The sequence below is a fragment of the Dasypus novemcinctus genome, chromosome 10 (genome assembly GCF_030445035.2).
Source record: "Dasypus novemcinctus isolate mDasNov1 chromosome 10, mDasNov1.1.hap2, whole genome shotgun sequence".
Lineage (NCBI taxonomy): Eukaryota > Metazoa > Chordata > Mammalia > Cingulata > Dasypodidae > Dasypus > Dasypus novemcinctus.
This window is the reverse complement of record NC_080682.1, coordinates 128,129,531-128,157,220: the sequence shown is the minus strand read 5'-3', so window position 1 is coordinate 128,157,220 and position 27,690 is coordinate 128,129,531. Positions and strand designations below refer to the sequence as shown.

The 27,690-nt window shown below is 40.9% G+C and overlaps 1 protein-coding gene across 1 annotated transcript in view; it reads left to right on the top strand.

The window, feature by feature from the left end:
* The first annotated feature begins 17,285 nt into the window (after positions 1-17,285).
* The window catches only part of LOC101423170 (olfactory receptor 14L1-like), a 127,016-nt gene continuing 116,611 nt past the window's right edge, over positions 17,286-27,690 (top strand). Inside the window, 1 exon segment of the mRNA XM_058306363.2 lies at positions 17,286-17,697. Coding sequence (XP_058162346.1) covers positions 17,286-17,697 — 412 coding nt within the window.

Here is a 27,690-nt window from a genome sequence, read left to right as displayed (position 1 = left end):
TGGTCTTCTCATTTTCTCTTTACCCTTTTAAAGGGAAAGCTGTATTTTTCCTTGACCTTTCCCAATAATATAAATTAATTCTGATTGGTCATTTCCACCAGGAATCAGAAATAACTATTGCCAGGTTTTCCAAAAGTAAGCAACCCCCATTGTTCAAACTGTCTCAGAAAAAGTGAGTCAGAGCTACCCAGTTTCTTTTTCAGTCTAAGCAAAAGCCCCAAATGCTTGCCAGTTTCCCTCCAAACAACAATATAACCAGGAAAACCAGTGAGAAGACTGTACTCTGGATTAACAAGCAAAAAAAAAAAGTTTTAAACAACTAAGTAGTGCTTCTGTATCAAACTATTCATGTCTGCCTATTTGCTCAAATTGTTAAAATTAAATATGCAGTCATATAAATAATATATATTCCTAAAACCCAAATTAAACTAAGCAATATAAAAAAATCATATAGAAATATTAATTAATTGTTTTATACTCCAAAGCCTAGAAGTCAGTATGCTTTTAAAGTTATTCATGGTTTTAAAACTATCAAAAACAAAAGGTTTTAAGCCCCTGTAAAAAAGAAAAACAACATTCTTTTTTAAACAATAACAATTTCAACTTGTTTAACTTAAATATTATCTCTTTGGTTTATGGGATACCAGGTTAATAAATTAACATTATGTGTATTGAGTGTTTAAAATAATAAAAGCTGTAAGTTTGTGTTTAATAAAATTAAATTAAATATAGGGCTGCTCTCTCTTAAATGCATAAAGTAAATTCCATTGGTTACTTATTATAAGCTAAAGTAAATTTGCCAGTTTGTAATTGTGGTCAATTACAAAGAGTTTGTAAAAACATCTTCCAAACTGAAGCATTTAAGTGGCTCTAGTTCTAAGGAGCTATTATTAACTAGAAACCTGGATTAATATTAATAGCAAAAAGTAACTTCATAGCAATGAAACTTGTCTAAAAGTCACCTCAATGTACATATTCAAGTGGTAGTAATAAAGGTTACCTTGATTCCATTGGGAATATTCTGTTTTCATTTTAACAGTGAAAAATAATTTTACCTTTACTGCTAAAGTAAAATATTTGCTAATCTTCATGATAAAAGTGTAAAAATAAAAAGCAAAATACTATAAAAGTTAAGTTCATTTAATATGTAACACATTGCATTGAAAATGTTTCAAAGGTACATAAAAATCAAGAAATGAACTTCAGCATTGTCAAACTCTCCTTTGCATTAAACAGACCTTGAATACATTGCAGGTTGCCTCTCCATATGAGTTATTGGCTAGTTTGGTCACTGATCTTTAAACCAATAAAAATATCTACTACCTCTCTGGTCATGCTCCTGAAGTGAATGGAAACTCTTTGCAGTCTTGAGCTCCTGAAGCAGCAAACAGTGGCTAAGTACAGTCAAATGTACAATAATATCATCTTCAGACTGGCAACAGGCTGGTAAAAATCTACTCCTTAATTTCTCTCTAGGATCAGTGGTGCTGCAACTTTTGTGAATAACATATTAAGTGGAGCAATAAATACCAGAATACTGTAAGTAGAACTTAAACACAGTTGGCATTATGGCCTGCTCCCATGGACAGATAACATGTAAAGTATTACAAACCTGAAACTTAAGACTATTAATTGCAACTCAAAACCCTTATGCCTTAAGGAATACATTAATATTAAGTGCTCTACCTGCATCCTGTTCTAAATATATGCCTGATAATTATAGTGTTATCTTTTCTATTCTAAATCATGTATAGAAGTACATTAAACATGTTAAAAATCCTGGCAAACTTAATTTTCTGAGTAGTTAATAACATGTCTATAAAGTAAAAATAGCCATCTTGGCTAAAAACAGTGGGGTCAACAGCCCTTTTAATCTAAGGGCCACCAAACTAGCTTGGGGACAACCTCTCACAGTCTTCACCCCATACTGGGTAAAGAATGTACTTAAGACCAGGGGCTGGGTGGCAGACTTGGCCCAGTGGTTAAGGTGTCCATCTACCACATGGGAGGTCCATAGTTCAAACCCTGGGCCTCCTTGACCCATGTGGAGCTGGTCCATGCACAGTGCTAATGCGCATAAGGAGTGCTATCCATGCAGGGGTGTCCCCCGCATAGAGGAGCCCCACACGCAAGGAGTGCACCCCATAAGGAGAGCCGCCCAGTGCGAAAGAAAGTGCAGCCTGCTCAGGAATGGTGCCACACACACGGATAGCTGACACAACAAGATGATGCAACCAAAAGAAACACAGATTCCTGTGCTGCTGACAACAACAGAAGCAGACAAAGAAGATACAGCAAATAGACACAGAGAACAGACAATTGGGGTGGGAGGGAGGGGAGAGAAATAAATAAATAAATCTTAAAAAAAAAGACCAGGGGCCACCAGTGGCTTACAGGTAACCAGTTAATTAACACTAGGCTCAATCACTCTAGTACTCTACTGTGTAACAAAAATGAAGCTTGCTTACTAACAGTGGGTCACCTATTAAACAGTCAAAATTACCAGGAATTATTCAATTAAAGTGAAAATGCAAAAACCTTTACTCTGTAGTTCTGATTATTCCCACAGCTAAAAGCAAAAAAAAAATTCCAACTTGGTTCACTAATCCTGAATGAGACCAGCTGCCTAAAATAGTGCCAGTTCACCAGAAGCACCTAACAAAACACATGAGTGCCAATCATTAAACAGCCTGGAATTCATCTTCAGAACTAAGCTAACTACCTAATAACATTATCTATTACAATTTCCCTCTGGGGGTTAACCAAGAACATAAAATAACTATATATATATACTGTTCCCCACCAACTTTAAAAAAATAAAGGGTGCCATCTTTTCTACCTCTGCAATCCAGTGTCCTCTTAAAAAAACAACCACCATGTATTCCAAAATTCTAATTAAATTTATTTCTTGCAAAATGAACATCTTATTAACCAGGTGAAAATATCATCCAATTTCATACAGAATGCCAGATCCATCTTCCTCCAGTCAAAATAAAATAAAGTTTTTACACCTTGTCAGTTAGGGACTACAATCCTATGGCCAGCAGGAAGTAGCTACAGAAAAAGAATCATCTCCTTTCAGCACCCCTTTAAGATTAAAGATGTAAACTCTCTAAAAATAAAAATAAAAATTAATAAATGGATCTCAAGACTGGCAAGAAATCCATGTAAGCACTGGCAACCCCCAGGATGGCTGCTGGAGGGGACCCCACCCCAGGATTCTAATTCTGCTGTCCAGAATGAAAACTTCTTCTGGGAACAGAAAGAGACCCCAAATGTTGTCCAAGGGCTTTGTCCTGAAGCCCTCACTGAAAAATTGATGAATGGGGTAATCAATCAAAACAACAACGAGCCACCACCTCATAACTCCAATAACAATTATGCCAAAGCTTAACAAGTTAAACTGGCATAAAGGGGAGAATGATATGAGCCATGGGTGGGGGCTGTGTGTCTCTTTGTAAATAACCTGGGCTGTGTGTGTCAGACAATGAAAAACGTGCTTTTTGTAACCATGCCAGCCACTCCAGTCCCGGGAAGCCAATTAACAATGTAAGCTCTATAGACTTTAAATATTCATGGAAAATGCAAACTGAATATGTTAATTCAAGCCTACCTGGAATGTGGGAAGTAAGTGTTAACTCAAGCTTATTGAGAACTCAAACAAAGGAGCATTTGGCTCTTCCTACATATAAAAAGAACCCAAAAATCTTATTTGGGTCTTTGGTTTTTGGACAGAGAAACTCCCTAGCTGGAAAGGTTGAAAATAAATTTTTTTCCTTCCCAAAATTATTACTGAGTCCTGGACTTCCATATGCAATTATTGAACCTCTCGATTTCCGCAATACTAAGACTGGGTGTGGGGAGAGAGGAGGTGAGCTGGGGCTCATGGGAGAAAGAAAGAGAGAGCAGCCAGGCACCAGTCCCCTCATCCCACTGTCCTCTGCTCTATACCTACCCCATGGCTATAAGAACTAATCTGCTTGGGACCCTGCTTCTTGCAACCCAATTACTCAACAATACAGACTTGGCCAAGAGCAGTTGTGCAGGGACTGTTAGAACCTTGTTAGAACCCAGGCTCACAGGTGCATGGGCTTTCCAGGTGATCTTATCTGTGTGTCGCCTGAAAGCCTTTGCTGACAATAAAACCACAGTGGCTTCTGAGGCTCAGGAGAAGTGATCCAAAGGATGCCTGCATCCTGGAAGTACCCAGGGTCTCTACAACAGTCCTAGTGCCATGTCTGAACCTGGATGTAAGATGCATGAGCTTAGGGCCCAGAAGAACAACTACTCCTGGCTTTCCACTTCCTGAGATTTAGACAGTTCTTTGAAATGTCATCACACTTGTCCTCATCCACTATATGTCTATCCTTGTCTGGATCCCTGGAAAACAGTGAGGCTGTTGGCACTGAGATGAGCTTCCTCCTTGGTGAGTGTGACCTAATATGATCCTCAAATAACCAGAATCCCTGAATGCCAGTGCTGGAAGGATTTCCTTGCCCTCTATCCCTAATATGATCCTTGTACTCCAAGAATTACTGATAGTCAGCACTGGAATTTTACCTTGTCCTTCATCCATCTGGGGTAAGGAATGTCCCCCAGAACATCCTGCTGAGCACAGCTCACATGTCACCTCTTCAAGGAAGTCTACCCTGGTGTTCCCTAAGCAGAATAAATAGTTTCCTCCTCCAAGTTCCCATTTACTAAATTCATGAACTTGAGTCACAGATAGTTGTTTTCCTATTGTCCCTCCTTCCTGTGGATTTCCAAGGGGTACTCATGTTTTATCCATTCAAATACCTCCTAGCCCTTCTGTGCACCAGGCACCATCTGGGCTCTGGGATTCAGAGCTGCATGAGACTGGATCTGGTCCTTGCAGAGCTTAGAAGCAACTGGGGAGAGATGCTGATGGATGATTGCAGGAAGAGTTCTGAGTGAGGTGTCTGCCACATGCAGGAGGCAGAACCAGGCCTTGACAGCCATCCTGCACTGGTGCAGAGGAGCCTGCATGGAGCAGGAGCTCAGCCATCCCTCACTGAGTACAATTGAGGAGGCTTAACAGCATGGTGGCCCTAGCTCTTGCTTAGGGAAACTGAGATGCAAGTTAGTGGCAGGGATCTGACTAGAACCCAGTGCTCCTGATCCCCAGTCTATTGTTGCTTGTTCAGGATTGATATCAGTAAGGCAATTAATGGCTAAAACTTTCATTCATCATTCCCTCATTTCTTTATTCTTTACAGGGCCCTAACATGTTACAGCCTAGAGACGGGGAGCAAAACCTGAGAGGGCACTTTCTCCATGGTGCTGACAGCTTAGGGAGTGGGGGTTTTGATTGCATTATGGGAACTTTTGGTTAGGGCACTTGATTAGCTCACTTTAGAGCCTTTACTTCAACTACCTCAGTGAAGTGTGACCCAGTTTGAATATCCACCCTCTTGCTGGGGTCTTATATAAATAGATAACTGGAAACAGAAACAGAAAAATATGGATGCTGTTTTTGCTCTGTCATGTGAAAGAGGACTCCAGCACCAACTACAGCTGAAAGAAAAGCCAAGAGAAACCCCTAGAGGCTGAGAGAAATACCAGAGGCTGGAATCAGTTGAGCAGGCCTGAAGTGAGGAGAAGCTACAACCTAGCTTTGCCATGTGACACAAGCACAGGATTGACCAGGAGATGACCCTTGATGAGAAGGCATCTCTGACAATGCCTTGATTTGGACATTTTAGCAGGTTTTGAACTGTAAGCTTTTACCCTAGTAAATCCCCATTATAAATGCCAATAGACTTTTTGTGTCTATGTATTGGCAGGCTTGGCATACTAAAATAAAAGGATTCCTAACAAATAGTAAATGAGAAATTAAAAGCTCATGTGATTTCTATGTTTTATATGTTTCTGTGTTTTCATTTCTGACTCATGGCTGGAATATTTTAAACTGAAGCTCTAAACTCTGTATTTGCATCTGTCTGTATGTTTGAGATATGAGTTTCCTGCCTCTGGAGAGTAATACCAAATTAACTTATAACATCCCTTAAAAAGCTATATTCTAATTTGCTAGAAGACAAATGCTTATATATAGGTTAATCTCATAACCTTAGCAATTAAGCAAACCAAACTTCTAATATTTCCAAAGAAAAAAGAATGTGTGCAAAACTATATCAAAATTTAAAAACAAATCCAATCAACATAATTCAGATAAACCTCTCACAAATGGGATTAATTAACTCAATAAATAAAATTAGCTATGTCTTCTGTAATGGTATGTTTAATATAAGCATATATATTTTTTCTACTAGGGTATGTTCTTCTTAAATTCATGTAGGTTTTCTAATCAAAAAAGCTAACATTATATTTATGAACTCTTTAAGATGATGAAAAATATAAGTCTACAATTACACAAATTGAGTTAGTATTCTGACAAACTTTTTCTTTTGAGTAATTGTGTTTTGTAAGCTGCTGGTCTTAAGAAAGTTTCCAAGATATTTTTGGTAATTTAAATATGCAAGTTATACAGGATGTAAAACAGCTGTGTTTAACAAAACACAGCTGTTATACATGTATAACATGTATAACATGTTTGTGTATAACAAAACAGGATGTGTTTTGTTAAGGGAAAATAGAAGTTTTGTCCTAAAGTAAAATGACTGGTTGTTGCTGAGTGAGAAATAGCAATGTGCAGGAGAAAATCTGTAGAGTAAAGAAACTTGTAGAAGGTTTGTGGAAAAGAAATTTAATTGTCATGCTCAAGGTGGTTCAGATTTGAGAGGTTTATGAGATTTTTAAGAGTTCTTATTAGATATTATCCTAATACAAAATTAGAATTTGTTTTTATCTTTGTTAAAATAAGAGTCTTCTTCATTTGTTAGCCTGCTAAGAGTTTTTAAATGGTTACCTTAACCTTCTGAGTAATCTGCCTAGAAGGCAAATATTCTAAATCAAAACAGAATAATGCTCTGTGCTTTATATTGACCATATAATAGTTAATTGTTTTAGAAAATATACCTTCTCACTTTTAAAAGAACTCAGTCTTTGAACCTTTGTTTATTGATGCAGTTAGTGAGATCTGCCTGAGACCTGCATAAGCATAACCTCTGCAATGACCTTTGAAATGTACTTTGAATCTCTTAGTTATGAAACTCTTTTGTATTTAATGTTTTCCACTTTTGGTCAAGGTCTTTTTCCAAATATATCACTGAAGGCTCCTGGTCATCCTTTGGTGCCAGGGAGGCTCATCCCTGGGAGTCTTGTCTCACATTGTTGGAATGGTAGTAAATCCAGGCACTATAGGCAAGGCATACACCCTTGTGAAATCAACAACCCTTGGCAGGTCCTACTTTGGGATATATGATCATCTATTTCCACAGACATAACAAAGAATCATTTATAATTTCCTTACTCATGATACCTCTACCCATTTTATCTGAACCTATACTTATCAACACCCCCATTAAAGATCTGTCTCAGGGATTTAGATCTTCAGTCTCTTCCTGTGTTGTTTAAGCAGAGTTGTGGCCAACACCTATTCTCCAGTTCCCTGGACTTGCCCAGATCAACTAAGAAAATAATGGTAGACAAGTCCCATTCCAAAAAACAAAGAATATCTACAACTGCAAGCAAAATAATTCCTTCCATTTGCCCCATAATAACTAAATCCTTCTCCATCTGAAGCACTCAGAATCCCAAATTCTTCAAGATTGATCAACAGAAAAACAAAGGGTGAGTGTAACCACAGAACAAATATTTATTATTATTGTTTTATTATCATGTGGTAATGAAAGAAAATTTAACCTTGATATAAACAGCAGTTATCAGATGTTCCAAGGGGAGGGGAATGGATGAATAAATAGTTGGAACATGGGACATTTGTAGGACATTGGAATTTTTCTGTATGATACTGCAATGACAAATACATTACACAATACATTTGTCAAAGCCTATAAAACTGTACAGCATAACATGTAAACCATAATGTAATCTACAGACCTTGGTTAGTAGCAATGCTTCAATATTGGTTCATCAATTGTAACAAATGTCTCACACTAATGTAAGATGGTAATAATAGGGGAAAATATGTGTGTGGATGAGGGGGTTTTTATGTGAATCTGTTATAATTTGATGTAATTTTCCTGTAATCTAAAACTTTTCTAAAGATAAAGTTTATTGTAATTTATTTTAAAAATTTATGAAAAATAATTAAGGTATTTCTTATAATGATATAACTTCTCTATTAATTCTGAAATATTTTACTGTCACTTTGTTTATATAGAGAACTGTATTATTCAGCCAAAGGGATGCTGATGCAAAGTACCAGAAATCTGCTGGCTTTTATAAAGGGTATTTATTTGGGATAAAAGCTTATAGTCACAAAGCCCTAAAGAGCCCAAATGAAGTTTACTTCCTTACCAAACTCTGTTGCCACATGTTGAAACAAGATGGCAGGCTTGCCACCTTGTGAGGGATTAGCCTTTCTCTTCCCTCTTGAGGCTTCATGTGTCCAGCTTCTTCTGATCTCAACTGTAGGCTGGCATAGGGCTCATCTCTCTCCCCAGGGCTCATTTCTTTCCAGGCCCAGCTGCTCTATTCTCTTCACAGAGACAACTGTGAACCTTCAGGTGGATGGTTCGTCTGTCTTCCCAGGATCTCTGCAGTGTCTATGGACACTCTTCCTCTCTGTGTCTTCTTCTGTGTATCTACTTCTGTGTGAGAGTCTGTTCTATCAGCCCACCAAGGGGCCAGGAGTCAACCCTGCACACCCTAATGATGTGGTTGAATCTGCGGTCACCCCTCGGGCTGAAGTGTGGTTTGCTGGCCTGGCGGGGGAGCAGCCGCGGCAGGCCAAGCCGCTGCCCCCATAATAGGGTGGCTGGTCGGACTCACCGCCACCGCTGAAGGAAGCTCGGCATGGGCGCAGAGTGCCCTCGGGTCTCCCCTTCTCGGCAGCCATGCTTCCGCGGCTGCCCCTCCTCCCGGATGGCGCCACCCGATGCCTGTGGGGCGGCACCCTTCTTCTTCTTTCTCCCTGCGCAGGCGCAGGGCAGAAAATTCCAGTCTGCCCTTTTCCCCTCCCCCGACAGCAGCAACAGCCAGGCGTGGGCGGAAAAATCCAGTCTGCCCTTTTCCCTTCCCCCGACAGCAGCAACAGCCAGGCGTGGGCGAAAAAATCCAGTCTGCCCTCCACCCCAGCAACAGCAGCCACCAATCCCTAAACCCTGCCCCTTCCCCCAGCAACAGCGACAGCCAATCCCTAACCACCACCCCTCCCCCATCCAGTACCGCCCACTGACCTTTCGCCGGCAACCAATCAGAACAGGGCGTGGCTTCGACCAATCAGCCTTCCCCAGCCCCTATAAAACTGTTGCCTCTCCCTCAGTAAAGTGGACTTGCGTGTTTACCTTGTCTCCGCGGTAGTTCTTCTGCCGTGCGCCCTCCAGTCCTGAGAGCCCCCGACAAGGGCCTGGCCTCCCTTGTTCCCAGTTCATCGCCTGCTTCTCCGGGCGACCCCTTTGTCGCCTGCTTCTCCGGGCGACCCCTTCGTCGCCGGCTTCGCCGGGCGACCCCGTCAGCCGAACCGCGCAACCCCTTGTGAGACCGATCCCTCGTCTGCTGCCGGACCGACCCCTCGTCCCAAGCGGGACCGACCCCTCGTCCCAAGCGGGACCGACCCCTCGTCCAGAGCTGGACCGACCCCTCGTCCGCAGCCAGACCCCACCTCTACCGACCGAGCAAGCTGCCGCAGAATCAAAGCCCTAATCTTGATTTAATCAAGTGAATGTAAAGCCTTTAAATTGAAATCAATCTAAGTGCATCATTCTCAGAGAAACAGACCAGTTTCAAAACATGATTAGTATCTCTTTTTAAATTCATTAGTATCAAACTGAGACAGTAGTCATGTCACAGTGACCCATGATCCTCTTCAAGAAATCGTTCAAACCTGACCATTTTGAAATTTTGCCTTTCCAATATCAACTCATTTTTTTTCTGAGAGATTTCTTTAATATCTTTCCACATAATATATTATTTTATTAACTATGCAACATTAACAATAAGCATTAATATCAATAACATTTTACAATTATTGCATAGCTATTAACCAAGTAATACTAATAAATTTGTATAAGCTAGGGCTAAATTAAGGATTTTGTATTATTATCTCATTTAATTGTCTCACATTTGTCTAAGATCAAATGTGGTATAATTGTGACACTTGAACACAGATATGCTGATATCAGAGTTGTCTTTTAATGACTGCAAAATGCTGCCTCCTTATTAATTTGAAATATTTTTGTCATGTAGATAAATTCTGGTGCTCATATATTCCAAATTACTTATGCATTGAAGATATGTGAAGCAATCATTATGCTATATTCCTGAAATTAGAATTGTTTAATAAAATCTTTTCAAAATATGTTGGAAAGTATAACTACAGAAGGTCAAACAGAGGAAAAATCACATTAGGACAAAATTATTGATCATATCAAAAGTGATTATACTCATTTTAATAGGTTTTTATCAAATTTAAATGTTAAATACTGCTATAAAATTTTGAATTAAAAATAGTTGATAAACAAGAGAGATGTGATTATGTTATTTCTTATTGTTAATTATCTTCATGTATCTTATTCCTGGATTTTATATTTTGCCCTTTTAAAATATTTCATTCGATGCCAAAACACAGATTAAATGTAAGGAAAATCTAACTTTCATTAATTTAATTATATATTTTAATATGCTTAATATTAGTGTTTTATCAAATCAAAACTGGTGGTATATCTGGACAATATCATTGTGGTCATCATGAAAATATAAACCCAATCCTCAAAATTAAAATTTCTCAGTCTATTTTCCTGTGCACATAAATATTGCTAAATAATCAAATTTATAAGTATTGAACTAATTAATTTATGTATCTATGAAATTTGTCTGGATGTCATTTAAATATATTTGACACATTTATATCAAGTTAAGTATTTATGGCATTATATTTCTGTAAAGCTGTACCTTCGCAGTTAAAAAAAAAAAAGCATTCTGCAGTTACTGTTAGATTTACTGATCATTTATTTATTATTATTTTTTCAGGACGGTTGGCGCTAATCACCTCCTGTTCTTAAGGCTCTTTGTCCCGCCCCAGGGCTGCCATCCCAGGGCACAGCCAGCTCACAGACCTGGCTACAGCAGTGAGGGCACCCTGGTTAAGTCCCTGTAGCCCCCACCCCAGACCCGGCCGAGGGTGACGCCTCAAGTGCGGGCCCTGGGCAGCTGCAGGCCCCAGCGGAGCTAAGGGCTAGGGCGCGGGGCCAGGGCCGCAGGCCGCTCCTGCGACGCTGCAAACGGTGCCCCCGACCGCAAGCGACCTCGCGTGCACCCCACCCCGCTTCGCGCCAGGGCCGGCACCCAACCCCCTCTCGAGGCAGGAAACTGGACACGCGCGGGTAAGAGGCAGACAGCCACCTCCCTCCGCACCCTCCCCGCAAAATAAACCCCAGATAATAACAGAAACCCGGAGTCAAAGGGAGTCGTTCCCACACAGCCCAGCACAGCTGAGCAGCCCCTTTGGGGGACGGAGGGCGGCCCCGCCCTGGGGGCTGGAGGGGCGCGGGCCGGGCCAGAGGTGCGGGCGGGAAAGCCCCAACCTAGAGCCGCGGTCCGGCCTCGGCTGCGGCTGCGGTGGGAGCGGGAAGATGGCGGGACTCCATCCCTACCACTTCTGAACTCCCCCAGTGTGCGGGGAGCGTCGGGTCCCTGCTCCCTCGCTCGCGCCGCAGCAGCTGCTCTCCCGCCTCCCACCCCCCCAGCCGGGACCCGGCAGGAGAGGCCCCGCGCGAGGTGCAGGAGCTCCCCGGGGGCAAGACGCGCTCGCCGCAGCCGCGGGTCCTCCCCCCGCCGCGCGTCTTTCCCGGGTCCCGCCTCCTGCGAGGCGCCCGCGGTGCAGAAGGGGTGCGGGCGCCTCCCCCACCGACCGCCCGCGCTGCCAGCCTGGGAAGGAAGCCCGAGGCGGCGCCGCAGCCCGGGGCGCCTGGCAGAGGGCAGCGTGCAGGCGTGCAGGCGTGCCCAACGACTCTCACCGCCGCCGCCGCCAGCAGCTGATGCGGATCTAGAGTTGTTGGTTTTTCAAAAACCATTTATAACTTATTCGGTCTTATCAAAACCTCAACTTTAAAAAGTTTATATTTTCAAAATTGTAAGCATTTTCTTAATTTTAATTACCTGTCCACCACTATAGTTTCTCTATTGTATATAAAAATGAAATTATATACATTTTATTGTATATAAAAATGAAATTTTTTGAAATAAAATTTAGAGATTCTTTTAAAAATCTACCTTACTGAGTTTGAAAAGGTAAAGTTCATGGAATAAAGTATTAATGCTAGTTTATTTCCACGTTTATCTTTTATTTTCCCTACTCCAGGCTTGAATCAGCTGATTCTCCAAAGAATCTCATTTTATTTTTATGGGTAAAATTACTTAGAAGCCAGGATTTAGGCTTTAAGAGTATTGTTGCATTTAGAATGCCAGTCCTCTTTCAGGATGTATTTTATATAGACATGTACAGTCACAGCCAGCATCATAGCTTCAAAACATACAAAGCATAAATTAAGTCATAACTAAAAGGAGACAAAAATACACAAAACTAACCAGAAACCTTAAACTTACTTTTATTCGTGGCTTTTGGAACACACGAACATGAACTGAGTATATGAAAGATGTGAAAGGTATACATAATACATTTTATCTAACTGGTGTAAATACACTAATAATGTTATAATTGTCACTTTTTCAAAATCACGTGGAAGGTTTATGAAAAGTATACATTTGTTGGAGGTTAAAGAAATTGTTGTAGAATTTGAGAGAAGTTCAATTATTTGAGTATAGAGAGGCCAGGACTCAGGAATGATTTTGAGAAAGAAAAATGGTTTATTGATGGCCAGCGGGACTCGGGAGCTTTCTGTTTGAATCCCGAGCCCTGAACAAGATTTTCAAATGTCTTTTATACCGCGAGGAAAGGCCAAATGGTCGCTTTGTGTCAGTTCAATAGGCTTCAATTAGCATATATATCTTCACATCTTAGGTAAGCTTTTAGCATAGACTCCAGACATTCTAGATAAGCCTTTAGCATATTTGGTTTTTGCATTTCCCCTAAATACTTAAAGTTTATAGCCCTTGCATTGTTAAACTGTTTCCTGGGACTGGAGCAGTTGCCATTGTCCCTAAGGGCAGGACTGCAGCCTCTTACCGTTCCACACCCACAAGTCAAATAGCTTGGGTTATCTCTGAAGAGACAAAGAGCCTTCCACCCATAGCCCACATCAAAATCACCTACAGATTTCAAAATATTGAAAAATCCAAAGTATATATAAACTAAAATGGAATGAAGCTAGATATCTATAGCATGTTTATACTCATAGAACTCTAGCTTCCTGAGTATTCACTATCCATGTTGGGCAGAATTCTCTATAGAATAGTAAAATAGGAAGCTAACTCCCTGAATGGAAACTAAGAGAACATTCTTTCTAATGGACATGGAAGCAAAATCCACACACACACATACAAAAAGTGAATGGAACCTAGAGAAATACTAAATGGATGATACTTATAAAAAAGAGAATCAATCTACGTATATGATGTTGCCTAACTTTTGTAAATGCATTCAATGTAGTTCACTATATTAACAGAAATAAAAGAGAAAAATCTGTTATCATCTCAATAGATGTGGAAAAGCACTTGACAAAATCCAGCCCAATCAGTGAAAAACCATTAAAAACCTAGAAATAGACCATCCTTAATCTCACAAAGAATACCTAAATTAAAATTCATTTCCAACATTATAAGCAATGTTGGGATTTTGAAAACTTTCCCCTGATATTCTATACAGGAATGATGCTACTATAATTGCTATTTAATTTGTACTGTTGTTGTTGTAGAATTTGAGAGACGTTCAATTATTTGCGTATAGAGAGGCCAGGACTCAGGAATGATTTTGAGAAGGAAAAATGGTTTATTGATGGCCGGCCAGACTCAAGAGCTTTCTGTTTCAATCCTGAGCCTGGAACAAGATTTTTGAGTCCCTTTTATACAGAGAGGAAAGGCCAAATGGTCCTTTTGTTTCAGTTCTCAATAGGCTTGAATTAGCATATATTTCCACATCTTAGGTAAGCTTTTAGCATGGACCTCAGGCATTCTAGATAAGCTTTTAGCATATTTGGTTTGCATTTCCCCTGAATACTTAAAGTTTATAGGCCTTGCATTGTTAAACTGTTTCCTGGGACTTGAGTCCTAGCCATGGTCACCAAGCCCCACACTCACAAATCACAGATAATTTAGGTTATCTCTGAAGAGACAAACAGCCTCCCACCCATAGCCACATCATTGTGACTCAATTGTATAAGAAATTAAGATAAGTAATAAATGGCATATAAAAAGGAAAACCTAAAACTCTCATTGTTTCCAAATAACCAAACTATATATCTAGAAATTTCAAAATCTACAATTTATTAGGTTTAATAACTCATTACAAATTGGTTGGAAGGTTAATAACAAATTGTTTGTATCTCCATATTCTGGAAACAAACAAAAGATAAAATTTAACGAAGGTACAATTTACAACACCAATGAAACTATCAAGTAACCATCATAAAATTTGTTTAAAACCCTTACATTGGGAACTACAAAGTATTATTGAAAGAAGTAAAAGAAATGTTAATAAATGGTGGCATATATCATATAGAATATAATTGTTAAAATTCCATTAACTCCAAATTTTTCCCATATATTAAATTAAATATAATTCCTCTTAAGATATGGAGTTTGTGTTCCTGAGTGTGATGGAGTTGGACTCAGATGTGATCTTTGTTCTCAAGCCTCTCCTGTTACTTTTACCAGACCTGTGGTTGGTGCTGGGGTTTAGTGTATACTCAGGGGACCTGAATCTCTGGACTGTCCATGTGATAGTCAGGCCCTGATCCTCAACAGACTTGTAACTCCTATCCTCTGGTTTATTGGACTTACTCCAGCTAGCTAACAGGGAGGTGAAGAAGGTCAGCCACCACACCAGGGAGCCAAGAGTGCCTACAACTGCAAACAGGAGAATTGTATCCATCATACAAGTGGAATCTAAGCCCCCTCTCAATATAGAGGTGGAGTGGACATAACCATCCCAGGGTCCACAGGATGGAGGAATAGAGTATAGATTAGAATGGACTTACTAATATTCTATTCTGGAACTATTGTGATTAGTAATGGAAGTAAATGCAGCACTGAGATGGAGAAAGTGGCCATGGTAGCTGCTGACGGTGGGGAGTGGGAAGAAGAGATGTGATGTGGGGGCATTTTCAGGACTTAGAGTTTTCCTGCATGGTACTGCAGGGACAGTTACTGGACATTGTATGTCCTGTCATGGCCCACTGGATGGACTGGGGGAGAGTGTAAACTATAATGTGGATCATTGACCATGTGGTGCAGCAGTGCTCAGAGATGTATTCACCAAGTACAATGATGGTCCCATGATGATGGAGGAGGTTGTGGTTATGGGAGGAGTGGGGTGAGGGGGGTGGAGAGGTATATGGGGACCTCATATTTTTTTAATGTAACTTTAAAAAAAGTAAAGACAAAGAAATTTTTAAAAAAGATTGCAGGGTTTATTAATGTGAGTAATTCACAAACCAATTCTGAGTTCGTAAGCAATGGGCCAAAAATAGTGAGAGCAAACTTAAATTAGAAGAACCAAGTGGGAGGACTTAAGTCACCAAGTATGAAGAACTCTTATGGGATCTATTTATCAGAGAGTAGGTTAGTGGCACAAGGGAAAATGAATTAATTAGCATAACAGGCTAAGGAGTTTGAAAGCCTACCCACAATTATGCAGCTATCTGATTTATAAACAAGCAGGCAGTGTGGTGCAGTGTGTCAAATGATGGCTTTTTAAATAAATGGTAATTTGTGAAGTAGTGTTTACCCATAATGAAACAAATTCAGAATTCCAACCTCACAATAAACCAACATCAATTCCAAATAGATTGTAGGTATAGGTAAAAATAAATAGATGAATTAATTAAAAATACAGATTTTGGAAAAAAGATAAAGTTAATATGTGATTTAAAATGGTAAGAATTTTGTAAACAAACCAGATTAAACTTTATTATTAAAAATTAATAAATGGGACTATATAAAAATTAAGAATTCATTTTATTAATAAGACATCAGTTAAGTTGGAAAGTGGTAATCCAGAATGTGGAAGAATGTATAAAATCTCCTACCAAAAATATGAAAACATGATAGGTGAACAAAATGAAAATTCTTCAAAAGCTTGAAACAAATATACAATATTAATACAGGGTTTTAATAACTGGGTGGATTGGGGGAAAATGCACCAACGTAAGATATGGGTTATAGTTAGTTGTAATGTTTTAACAATGCTCTTTCACAGTTTGTAACAAATGTTTCACGACAATGCAGGATTTGGGTGTGGAGGGTGATGTGTGGGAGCCTTGTATGATGATGGGCTTATTTTTTGTGTAAATTCACAACTTTTGCTATACACTTATTGTTTATGTATATTTATGTATAAATTACATATTTCGATGTGGGCTATGGGTGGGAGGCTCTTTGTCTCTTCAGAGAGAACCTTAACCTAAACTGTCTGTCCTGACTTGTGGGTGTGGGATGGTGAGAGGCTGCAGTCAGTCCTGCTCTTGGTGACCACGGCAACGACTCCAGTCCTGGGAGGCCATTTAGCAATGCAAACTCTATATACATACCAGTCAGTCCAAGGAAACTCTGATGGCGGTGATACCAAAACTTAAGGGAACTTGGACTTGGCCTCGAATGGGAAATATAATATAGCCTGTGCATAAATTCAAAATCATCTAATTCTATATCCAAGTGTGCCTAGTCTCTAGAAATCCAGTTTAGTGACATGGGCTTTGAATGTTCAGAAAGGATGTAAGACTGAATGTGTATTCAAGGTTTCATCCAGATGGAATGTGGCAAGATGCTAATTCAAGCTCACCAGAGGTGTGAGTGATATGTTAATTCAAAACCTACCTGGTACTCAGGCAAAGACTTAACTAACAAAGAAAGTAGTTTTCTGTGATAAAAGCACCATTTGACTCCCCACCCTATATAAAAGGAACTTGAAAATCTTGTTCTGGGTTCGAAACAGAAAGCTCCCGAGTCCGGCAGGCCGTCAATAAACCATCTTTCCTTCTCAAAATCATTCCTGAGTCCTGGCCTCTCTGTACGCAAATAATTGAACCTAGTATCAAATTCTACAACAATTTTAATAAAATGTTATTAAAATGTACACCGGGGTCCCGGCGCCCTGCACTGCCTCTCAGGGGTACCACCCCTGCGGCCTACTGCTCCCCGGAACTGCGATTGGCCCCGCACCACGGGGCCACCCGGGTCCAAGCCTTCACCGCGGCCGCCCCTCTCCTCCTCTCAGCATCCTGAAGGCTCTGAGGCGCGATTGTTCTCCGCCTCCTCGCCTCCACTGCCGGCCCCGTTCAGATCGCTCTCCCTCCGCCCGTTCCGAGCCCCCCAGAGCACCCTCCCGCCTCCTCCCGCCCCTCCTCGCTGCGGCGCTCCCCTTTTCTCCTGAGGTTCGCACCCGCAAGCATCACCCCGCGTTGCAGTCACCCTTCTTCCCCTTCTGCCTGCGACGCCCCCTTTCCTCCAGCCGCCCGGACCCCACCAGGCGATCTCCGGGATGTAGGAAGGGAGCTAGGCGGACTGGAGATGAAGGGAGCAGTTTGACTCGCGCTCGTTTGCTACCACATTTTCATTCATAAAAAATACTGCGGAGCCAGGAGAGAGGGTGGGCGGCGCCCGGGGCCTGCCCGGGCCGGCACGCTAAGAAGCCCACAGGGTCAAGCGGCCGGGCAAGTGTGCGCACGCGCCTGCGGGCCCGGACACGCGCTCCTCGGGGTCGGGGCAGCTGGGGGGAGGGGTGGCGGGAGCGTGCGGAGCAGAGCGTTGCGGGCGTGTGCGTGTCTGGATTTGTGTGTGCGCGCGCGCACGGCGCGTGCAGGCCTGGGGGGAACCCTGCTCCGGTCTCCGCCCGTGGGGACCCCAGGCAGGCCCGCCGCCCTCCCGGGTCGGAAGCCTTAGGCGCTGCAGGCCTAGGTGCAGCTCCCACCGCTGCGCAGTCGCCGGCTCCGTTTTCGCTTCCTTCCTCCCCAGCCCGAGGCTTTTCCCTTCGTGGCGCTACTGAAGCAGCGACACCGCACCCCGCGCCTCTGGTCTGCGGCCTGAGGTCTGAGTGGTAACCGCAGGGCGGCCGCGGCTCCTGTTCGCTGACCAGCCACTTGTGTGTGTGTGAATGGGAGACTCTCCTTTATCGACCCGTGATATCCCTCCCCTCCTCCCTGCACATTATAAATCCCGGGCCTGCCTGGGCTCCTTTCCTTCAGAGCTGCCACCAGCAAGGGAGCAGCGGCGCCCGCTTGGGCGCACAGCGCGGGTCTGCGGTCCCGGGACGTGCGCCTGGAGGGAGCTCCGCGCGTGTCCACACAAGGGCGTGCGGGCTGCGGGAAGCGAACTATCGAGCCAAGGTTGTTTTGCCCCTTGCGAGCGTTGAGTCTCCAGGGCAGACAAGGGAAGTGACTCAGTGTTGGGCGACAGGGAGGCTAGGAAGAGGGTCCCCTGCAGCAGGTGACAGAATATGTCGCTCTACTCCAGGAAACTTCAGTTTTTTAAATTTTAAAAATCCCTTTATCTTTTGATGTTTGCTGTTGCCACGCTGGGGGTTGGTGTTTGGAAAAGGGAATTTCCTTCCCGTGGGTCCCTAGGGAGCTTTGCACTAACCCTTGGTGGCCCATATACCGATCTCAGGAGAAGATGCCTCCTGGGGTACGTGTCGCAGCAGCCCCACCGCATCTGCTCATCTTTCTGCTTTAGATATTTTGCTTTACCTTCATAGACCATGTCTTGAAATGGTAATATGAAAAAAAAGTTGCCCTATCAGGGCTGATACTTGGAGGGAAGGAATATGCTGCTGGGCCTTGCAGATATTTTATCGGTCCTGGATTGTACCCACATACTCAAGTAGTACTGAGGGACAGTTGCCATCTTCTGGGGCTGGGGTGCCTTGGAGTCTGGTTAAGACTCTACATGGGGGTTCCTTGCCCCATCCATTGTGAGTACAGGCTGGGCCTCTCCCTTTTCAGGGCAGCATGTCACCCTTGCCCACTGCCCGATCTGATATCCCAAAGCAAAAAGGATTCCGACTGGGATGTGGAGAAATAAATATCTCTATCCCAGGTTCTCAGCCCTTCTGCATGGAAATAAACTGCCTGCCCTCACTGCTGTCAGAAGCCCAGTTGAGACCATGGATATTTGAAGGCAGATTCTGGCTTCAGTTAGAGGATCAGAAAGCTTTGGCGCCTTAGCCCACTGCAGAAATGGCCTTTTTCAGGGTTGCTTTTAGTGTAATGACCTTGGCACAGGCATGAAATGCCCAGGTAAAAAAGCAGCGGCAAGGGCTATAAACAGCTATTGTAGACACTGCCGGTTATATTGTCTAATGTTCTTATGTAATAACCCATCTGAAAAATTCCTCTTAAATGTTAGTGCAGGAAGGTTTCATTTTGTGAGGTTCAGAGCTTTCTGGGATCGTTTTTTATTGTTGTCATCTCTGAAAGCACAGCGCTAAAATGAATGATTATGGTAGCCATATTAGCTTAGGTTTCTGCTAGGCTTTACCCCTTCCCTTCTATGAATTTTGGTCTTCTGTTTTCTCTTCTAATGATTTTATGTCTGAGGTCTCCCAATGACTTTTTGGAAGTAGCCAGGCTTTTTCCAGATTGAGCTATAAATGAGAATTAGTGACAGCAAACTGGCAACCAAGGGGAGATATAAATGTATTTTAGGTAAAACTGATTTTCTTGTAGTACATGTAAATTTTTTTTAAAAGTACAGATACTTTAAATATGTTACATTTAGCAGCAGAATGCAATAAAGCTGGAAAATTACACTTAATAAAATTTCATTAATCTTCTAATTTTCTTTTCAATCTCTATTTAATACTCCTCTAATAAACATGAAAATTCAGGAAAGCTTGTCTACTTTTCTCATTGATGGTCCTAAAAGAGAGTTTCCATGGGAAGCAGATGTAGCTCAAGTGGTTGAGCACCTGCTTCCTACGTATGAGTTCTCAGGGTTCAATCCCTAGTATCTCCTAAAAAAATATTAAAAATGAAAAAAGACAGCTTCCATAAAGAAAATATACTGATCACTCTTCTTTGATCCCACTCCAGATAGAAATGCATGTCAGATTATAATTTTGCACTATTTTTAAATTTAAAAAAGTAAAGAGCAGCAACAAACTATTGAAAGTGTTTTTTTATGCATAGAAGTGGAATTTTTTTTCCAAATTATTTGAGCTTTATGCCTTTAAAGCGTTTTATCATGTGCTATGAATGGTTTGGAAATTTTCTGTCAAAATAAGACATTTGGAATGGGGTGCTAATTTAGGATACTTACCGATGCCATTCATTTTCTGTTTCATCCCTCTTGTGAAGTCTTCTCTGCAACAGACTTCTTCCTGAGAATAGATTTGCAGCTTTGTCCTAAGTCATATTTTTCCTGATTTTGAAGTTTCTGTTTCTCAAAAAAAATTAAATATTTTTGCTGAACCATTTCAAAGAGATTACAGACATCAAGACTCTTAAACGTAAATACTTGAGCTTGTTTCTCAAAAGATAAGAAGACTCACTGTGAAACCACAGTTCCACTACCACACTTTACAAAATTAAGAGTAATCCCCTGATGTCTTTAACACTCAGACTCAGTTGTCTGAAAATTCTTTTATAGTTAGTTATTTCAGCTAGGGTGCAATCAAGGACACCATGTTAAATGCCATGATAGACACAACAAAGCAGGGAGCTGAGATGGTTCAAGCAATTGAGTGCTTCTCCCCCACATGGGAGGTCCTGGGTTCGGTTCCTAGTGCCTCCTAAAAAGAGGACGAGCAGGCACAGATAGCACACAAGAAACAGACAAGAGAGCAGACAGAGAGCAAAGGAATGGGGTGGGGTGGGGGGTGGAGAGAAATAACTAAATAAATCTTTTAAAAAAACATGGGTCCCTTAAAAAATGCAATCTTAAACGTACTCTTAAAACTTGAGCCTTAGCCATCTGCTCATTTTATGATGTAGGCAAGCTACTTAATGTATCTAACCTTGATTTCATATGTGTAAATAAAATGGGAATAAATTCTATTTTGTACTTTGAGAATTAGACTAGGGCCTATGTAAAGCTCACAGTACAGTGCCAACATAAAATGGTGCCCAGTGTGGCTCTTTGCAGGGCACTGAAAATGATTTCTCAGACTCAGCTGGTTAATTTTCAAATAACCCTGTGAAGGAGGTGTTACCACATTGAAATGATGGGGAAGCTTAAGTAAAGTTACTTGCTCCAAACAGCAGACAGGTTTATAGCCCTTTACTCAACAACTCTAAGAGACAAGTGGTATTCTTATCTCCATTTGTAGACAGGGAAACCAAGGCACAGAGAGGATAAGTAATTTGCCTAAGATCATATTGTTAGTAACTGAGGGAGTTGGGCTTTGAACCCCTGGCAGTCTGGCTTAGAAAGGAGTCTGTGCTCTTAAAGGTGGTGACTTATTGCCTCAGAAGGGGAGAGGGCACCCAGCTTTAAGTCATCCTAGGTTCAGAGCCCACAAGGTCATGCTGTCGATAATTCTTCAAATCGGTGACAATCGTTTTTGCTATAATTTTTTCCACTTCACTTACCTTCTCTGAAAATGCTGTGAGGCACATACAGAATTAAAGCAAATTTAAATAAATTTGGACTTGAGAGTCTGTAATACACCTTCAGATAGTGGGAAAGGTATGAATTTAGAGTGGTTATTTCTGGATTGTTATATGTGAATTCTTTGAAATAGTAGATTTGGAAACTGATCCTGATACAGCAATTATTGATCCACTCTGCATTAGCCCAAAAAAGCAGGTGTGTCTTGTTCTACATGAGTACACTCCTTAAATGTTAAAAACACAGAGTTGACTATGCAGAATTGGAATTTTGGTCTGTTCATCAGAAAATCTCAAAAGCAAGAGAAAACAAAGAACTTGGAAGGACCTTATCTATCTTGTAAGCCAGGCCTGTCGTTGTGTAAGGTTCAGTGTCTACAGATGGCTGCCCAGCTGTTTAGGCTGCAGGCCTGGACTAGGCCTCCATCTGCTGGTGGTCATCTGGGTTTGCTTCTGTGGGTTTGCAAGCAAACGCTGCCTGCTTTCTGGCTATAGCAGGTCCTTTCTGTTCCTGTAACCAATGAAAAAATATAAAAGTGAATTAGTACAAACATCAGAAACCATTCAGCCTCAACAGTCTGCTTAGCTCTTGCTCTTTGTTCTGGAATTATCTTCTTTCTCTTCTCCAGTAAGTGAAGTTCTGCTCATTCCCCTCAACTAGGGCCGAGCCATTCCTTTTATGAGGTGCTCCTCGATTTTCCCCACCCCGTCCCCACTCTTCAAGCCAAAATAGATTACTCTTTATCATATTTTTTCCCAACACCTTATGGCAGTTATCGCCGTTTAGAGTTGGGACTCTACCTAGCTAGATTCTGGTCCAGAATATGAGCTTTTTGGATTCAGGGTTCACACTCAACTCCTAGTTTTCTGGTTGTTGGCCCAATGCTGTTGGGCACGCTGTGCTTTGCTTACTACATGTCTCGAGCAATAGAATGGATTGCATTGTTTTAAAATGCTGTTTGGCCCCTGCTTACTAACCCGTAGTTAACAATTGTTGTGTCTATTTTACTTGGGATTTATATAAGCCTCATTCTGAGAAACCCATTATGTGTGTTTGAGTCCTTACTGTGTTTCTAGAAATTGGGCACAGACCTATTTGGTGGTAGTCAATCTGTGATTGACAGTTCAAAGCCATTTTGATTCCAGTTACTGTCATGGGAACTGGGATGGAGAAGATCATGGTCTCAGTAAGTTAGGGCCTGCACTTCTTCTCTCTGCAGAAACCACAAATAAACAATCTGCAGTAGCTGCAGGGTTCTGATGGAGGCTTCACCCTTGAGGTTGGAGGCAGCTGTGTGATGGACTCCAGTATTGGCAGAGTTCCCATGTTCCAGGTTGAACACAAGTACACAGCCTAACAGCAGACCCTCAGACATTGGACAAGATGGTAACAGACAGAGCAGGAAGTTTTGTGTGCAAGTAGTTGTTTTGGCTTATTTTCTCTTAAGCAAACATGGCTGTTTTGTTTTTTTAAGACCCAATCGTATTGATAAACTTGGTAGTTTCTTATTGTAAATGTTTCTTTTAAATCTGTACTTAAACTGGAACATTGGTGATGCTTTTCTGCCATTTTCCAGGATTTTTTAGCACCTTTGAAATAGTTGTGCTATTTTGTACTGGTGTGCACATTGTACTAGGGAGCAAAGTATGTTCTCTGTACACTTACCATGAATAGGCATGAAGGATTGTGTCACAACTTGACATGTGGCCCATGTGATGAAGTCAGGCCAGGGTCTTAGTAAAATATTTGCTATCAACTGCCAAAGGAGTTCACTAAATTAAGAGCTGCTTTATGTTATTCATTTTCCTTTCTCAGGTAATCTTTATAAAAAATAACACATGTGGCATTTGAACACATTCTACCATATTGTGCTTAAATTTTTACTATTTATGAAATGTTATTTTTGTTTCTCAAATTAAAAGGTAGTTGAATTTTAGAAACAAAATTTCTATGTTTATTTCCATTTTAGAGGTGGAGATGACAAAATGGATTTTGACCAGGATTTAGCATTTAGGATTGAAGAGATTAGAAAAAAATACAACAGCTTCTAAAATGTATGTCTTTGACTTCTCAGTGTACTAAATTAATGTTTTTTTTAAAAAACTGGTTGTTTTCATTCTTAGATATATTCCCTGTGGTCCATTTATAAATGCTTAAAACTTAATTATCAGGTTAATTTTTAAAATTTGTCTTTTGTTTATCTGGTAATGATATCCTTCTTGCCTTTTTGTTTTCAATATTTATTTCTCTTTACTTCTTTTTCTCATTGCATAGCTTTGGCTCTGGCCTCCAGTACTGATTTTCCAGATAAGCACTGCTTCTTTTCTCTTTTCATCCCACCCTAAAAATAGGGCAGGGTGCATAGAGAAGCTTGGCCTGTCTCCCCTTTTAGTTGTGGGTATAATGGCTTATTGGTCCTAATACTGAGTGCTGAGCATGTAGTAGGTTTTCTGTAAACAGTTATTGAGTGGTGAAGTAAATATTAATTGAAAAACAACTTTACCTTATATAAACTTTTGAACTGTTATTCCTACTCTCCCTATATCCCAAAAGACTTTGAGGTTGCTTTTTCCTACCAAGGAAAAGGCTGCCATGAAGGTAGTAGATAAAACATGGGCTTTGGGGTTAGAACATGCCTTTGCCCCCTATTGACTCAGGGTTGGCTGTGCTTTGGGGAGGTTTATGTCTTTCAGTAGCGTGACTCTTCTTAGTGTCAGTGTACTCACCTATAATAGCACCCTTGGCTCCCTTGCCATCTCTGCCCCTTTCCTGATCTCTGTCTAGAAACCAAGAACATATGCATTGTTTCTACAAGAGTCAGTAGTCTTGATGGGGATGGGTGGGGCTGAGAGTTCTCCTAGGAATAAGTTGGCTTATTCCTACTTGAAGACCATGTTGGTGTTTTCATTTTGTATTTCCAGCCAAAGAATAAAGTAGACAAGGGAATACAGATGTGCTAGACCAGAGGTTTAATTTAATCCATCAACATCCCAGTAAGTATGCTCATTTTACAGGCCATTTAAAACTGCATAAGTGTGAAGATGTCTTAATATAGTTATTGACTTTCTCTCCTTTGCTTAATAGGTTAAATCAAGTCTAATTTTTCTCAGCCTCAAAATACCAAAGCAATTCTGCTCAGATAGCACTTTTGGTCCTGAAGGCATAATGGTTGCCGTCTCAGTAATCTGGGTGTGAACAGGGTTCAGAACAGGATTCTGCTGTTTATAAATCAACTTTGAGGTCCTTATCTGCTGAGACCAGCTCAGAATAGGTTAGCTCAAAGGGAAGGTGACACAGAACTTAAGAAATAAAAGGAGAGAAAAAAAGACACAAGGGAGAAAATAAAGATGGGATCAGGGAACTCACAACTTCTGGAACTGAGAGCCTCAATCCTAGTTTCCATATTACATTTATTAGAAACTCACAAGCAGCCATTTGTTATCAAAACTGCAACATCTATAATAATAGGGAACAGGCCATACAAAGTTCAGATGCTTCTCCACGCAAACAATTTTTGTGCTGACCAGACAGCTTTCCATCTAGTCAGGGCCCAGTGTTCCTAAACCCACACTTCTTATCTGTATTATGGAGACATTTCAACTTCAAGCCAGTTTCTCAAGTTCAGATTTAGGCTATTCCCACAAAGAGTAATTGAGAGTTTTCATCTGGCCTCTTTATCTCTCTGTCCCTCTTCCTCCTGCATGATGAACAACAATCTTCTGGTCTGCAGATCTCCAAATCCAGATAGTTTTTGTACTTCCTCCATTGTTTTGTCACAGTTGAACCCTGCCCAGATACACTGAAGTCAGCTTCCCAGAAGACCCCTCAAATTGTTCTTTATGCTCACACTGTCAACTTAATATCCTTTATCACTCTAGTCTTATTTTCCTGCATCTCCTTAAGTTAATTAAGGAGTTTTTTTGAACATCATTTATTATTTGTTTTAAATTCTAAGTTTCATCTAGATTCCTGGGTTGTTCCTTTGAGAGGTCATATCTTCCTTTTCCTTAGTGGGTTTTTTTTTTTTTTTTTTTTTTTTGAGAACTAGGCATCGGATTATGTGGATGATTTTTCTCTAGCCATCAAGTTCTGTCTCTTGACTAGTGGTTTTATTTCACAGCTCTTTGATTTTCAGTTTATTTTTTCTAAAACTTTAATATTTCCCTGGTTAAATAGAAAAACTGTGGCAGGAAGCTTCTAGTGGTGCCTGACCAGATCTACCATGCCTGGGAAAGAGTGGAGAAAGACCAGTCTGTCTTCCTTCATTTTCCTGGCTGGCCAGCAAATGGTGCTCCTCAGCAAACCCTTCCACAGAAATGAAACCTGTTTCTATTACTTCTTCTGACCTAGTGAGTTATGGTTGTTACATTTGCCAAAGTGAAACGAGTCAGCCCTCCACCACACCCTCCCTCTTTCAGGGGAGGAATCTGTCCTTTCACTTTCTGTTTGCCACTCAGTCACAGGTTTTACTGAGGCTGTTCTGTAAACAACTGCAGTAAAACCTATAGCTCTCCATCTCTGCATCCCTAGTTCCCCCCGGACAATACATGTGACACTTTTCCTGGACTGCAGAGGTCCCCAAAGAGGCTCTCTCTGACTACTTCTATGCATTCTCCTCTATTTTGCAAGAGAACTATGTCCTGACTGAGCCACTGCAATGCCATCTGGTATAATAAATGAACTGTTTGATATTTTATTTTTGAGGTTTTGCATCCAATTGCATTTTCAAACCAATATCATTCTCATATAACTTTCATAGATTTTTTAACTTTCACAAAAATATTTTATCTATAGCTAAAGGCAATGCATTTACTTCTTTTCAAATTATACTATTTATTTTCCTTTTCTTCTAATCTGTGTTGGATAATAAACGTGGTAAAAATGGTCTTTTTTGGTCTGATTTCCTATAAGGGATGCTTCCAGCACATATATATTAATTTCTAGGATGCTTGACTCAGGAGAATTTATTTTTAGCATTATTTTTTCTCATACTAATGATTTCTCATGTCAAAGATTTGGGAAAACATTAATTAAGAATGAATATTCTGGGATTTCTTGGAAGATTGTGTTAGAGTGGGTATGCAGGGCTCAACTCTCTCCAAAAAAAACACACAATGCAATAAAGGCAAAAATCTATCTGAGGGAAGTGCTTTGGGTATGGGCACACCAGAAGAGTGTTGTCCATCCTACAGGAGAATGAGAGACAGAGAGTCAAAGAAGCCAAAATGAAAACCATGAGATGTTAGCCACGTGGTTGAGAAGGGCAACCATTCCCCAGCTTAAAGCAAATAGCCTGAATAAAAACCAATGGTTCACTGCAGACAACTGAGGGAGGAATGGATGTCTACCTCCCTGATAAGAGGAGTGGTGTGGCAGAGATTGGAGATGGTTTCATTTCAGTGAATTTGGCCAGCAGAACCTTTGTATCTTGACTTTGGTCATACCAAAATCAAAGGAATGTAGAGGTTGAAAGAGATGCTTCCATGGAACGATTAGGCAAGACTGCCATCTGCTGGCAGCCAGGGAACTGCAATGAGAAAAGTCACTTTTAAGAGACTCTCATAGCAGTTTCTTTGGATATGCTCACTCTTAGTGATTCCCTAGCCCTATTTTGATAAGTTAAGCTGGGTAATCTTAAAGGCTGAGAATAATTTGGGCTGAAAATCAAAGCAAAGCAAAAAAGAGAAATTAGCCCTCAGAGTAAATTCACCAACTAACCAGATGCCTAGACATCAGCAAAAAATTAGAAGCCATACTAAGAAATAGGAGATGGCCTAGTGAAAGGAACAAACCAAAAATCCCAACAAGACATAAGATTTAAGAAAACTAATCAAAGATAATCATATAACTCTCTTAAAACAGTTCAAAGAGTTGAAGAAAAATATAACCAAAGATATAAAATATACTAAGAAGTCTACAGGGATGATAGAG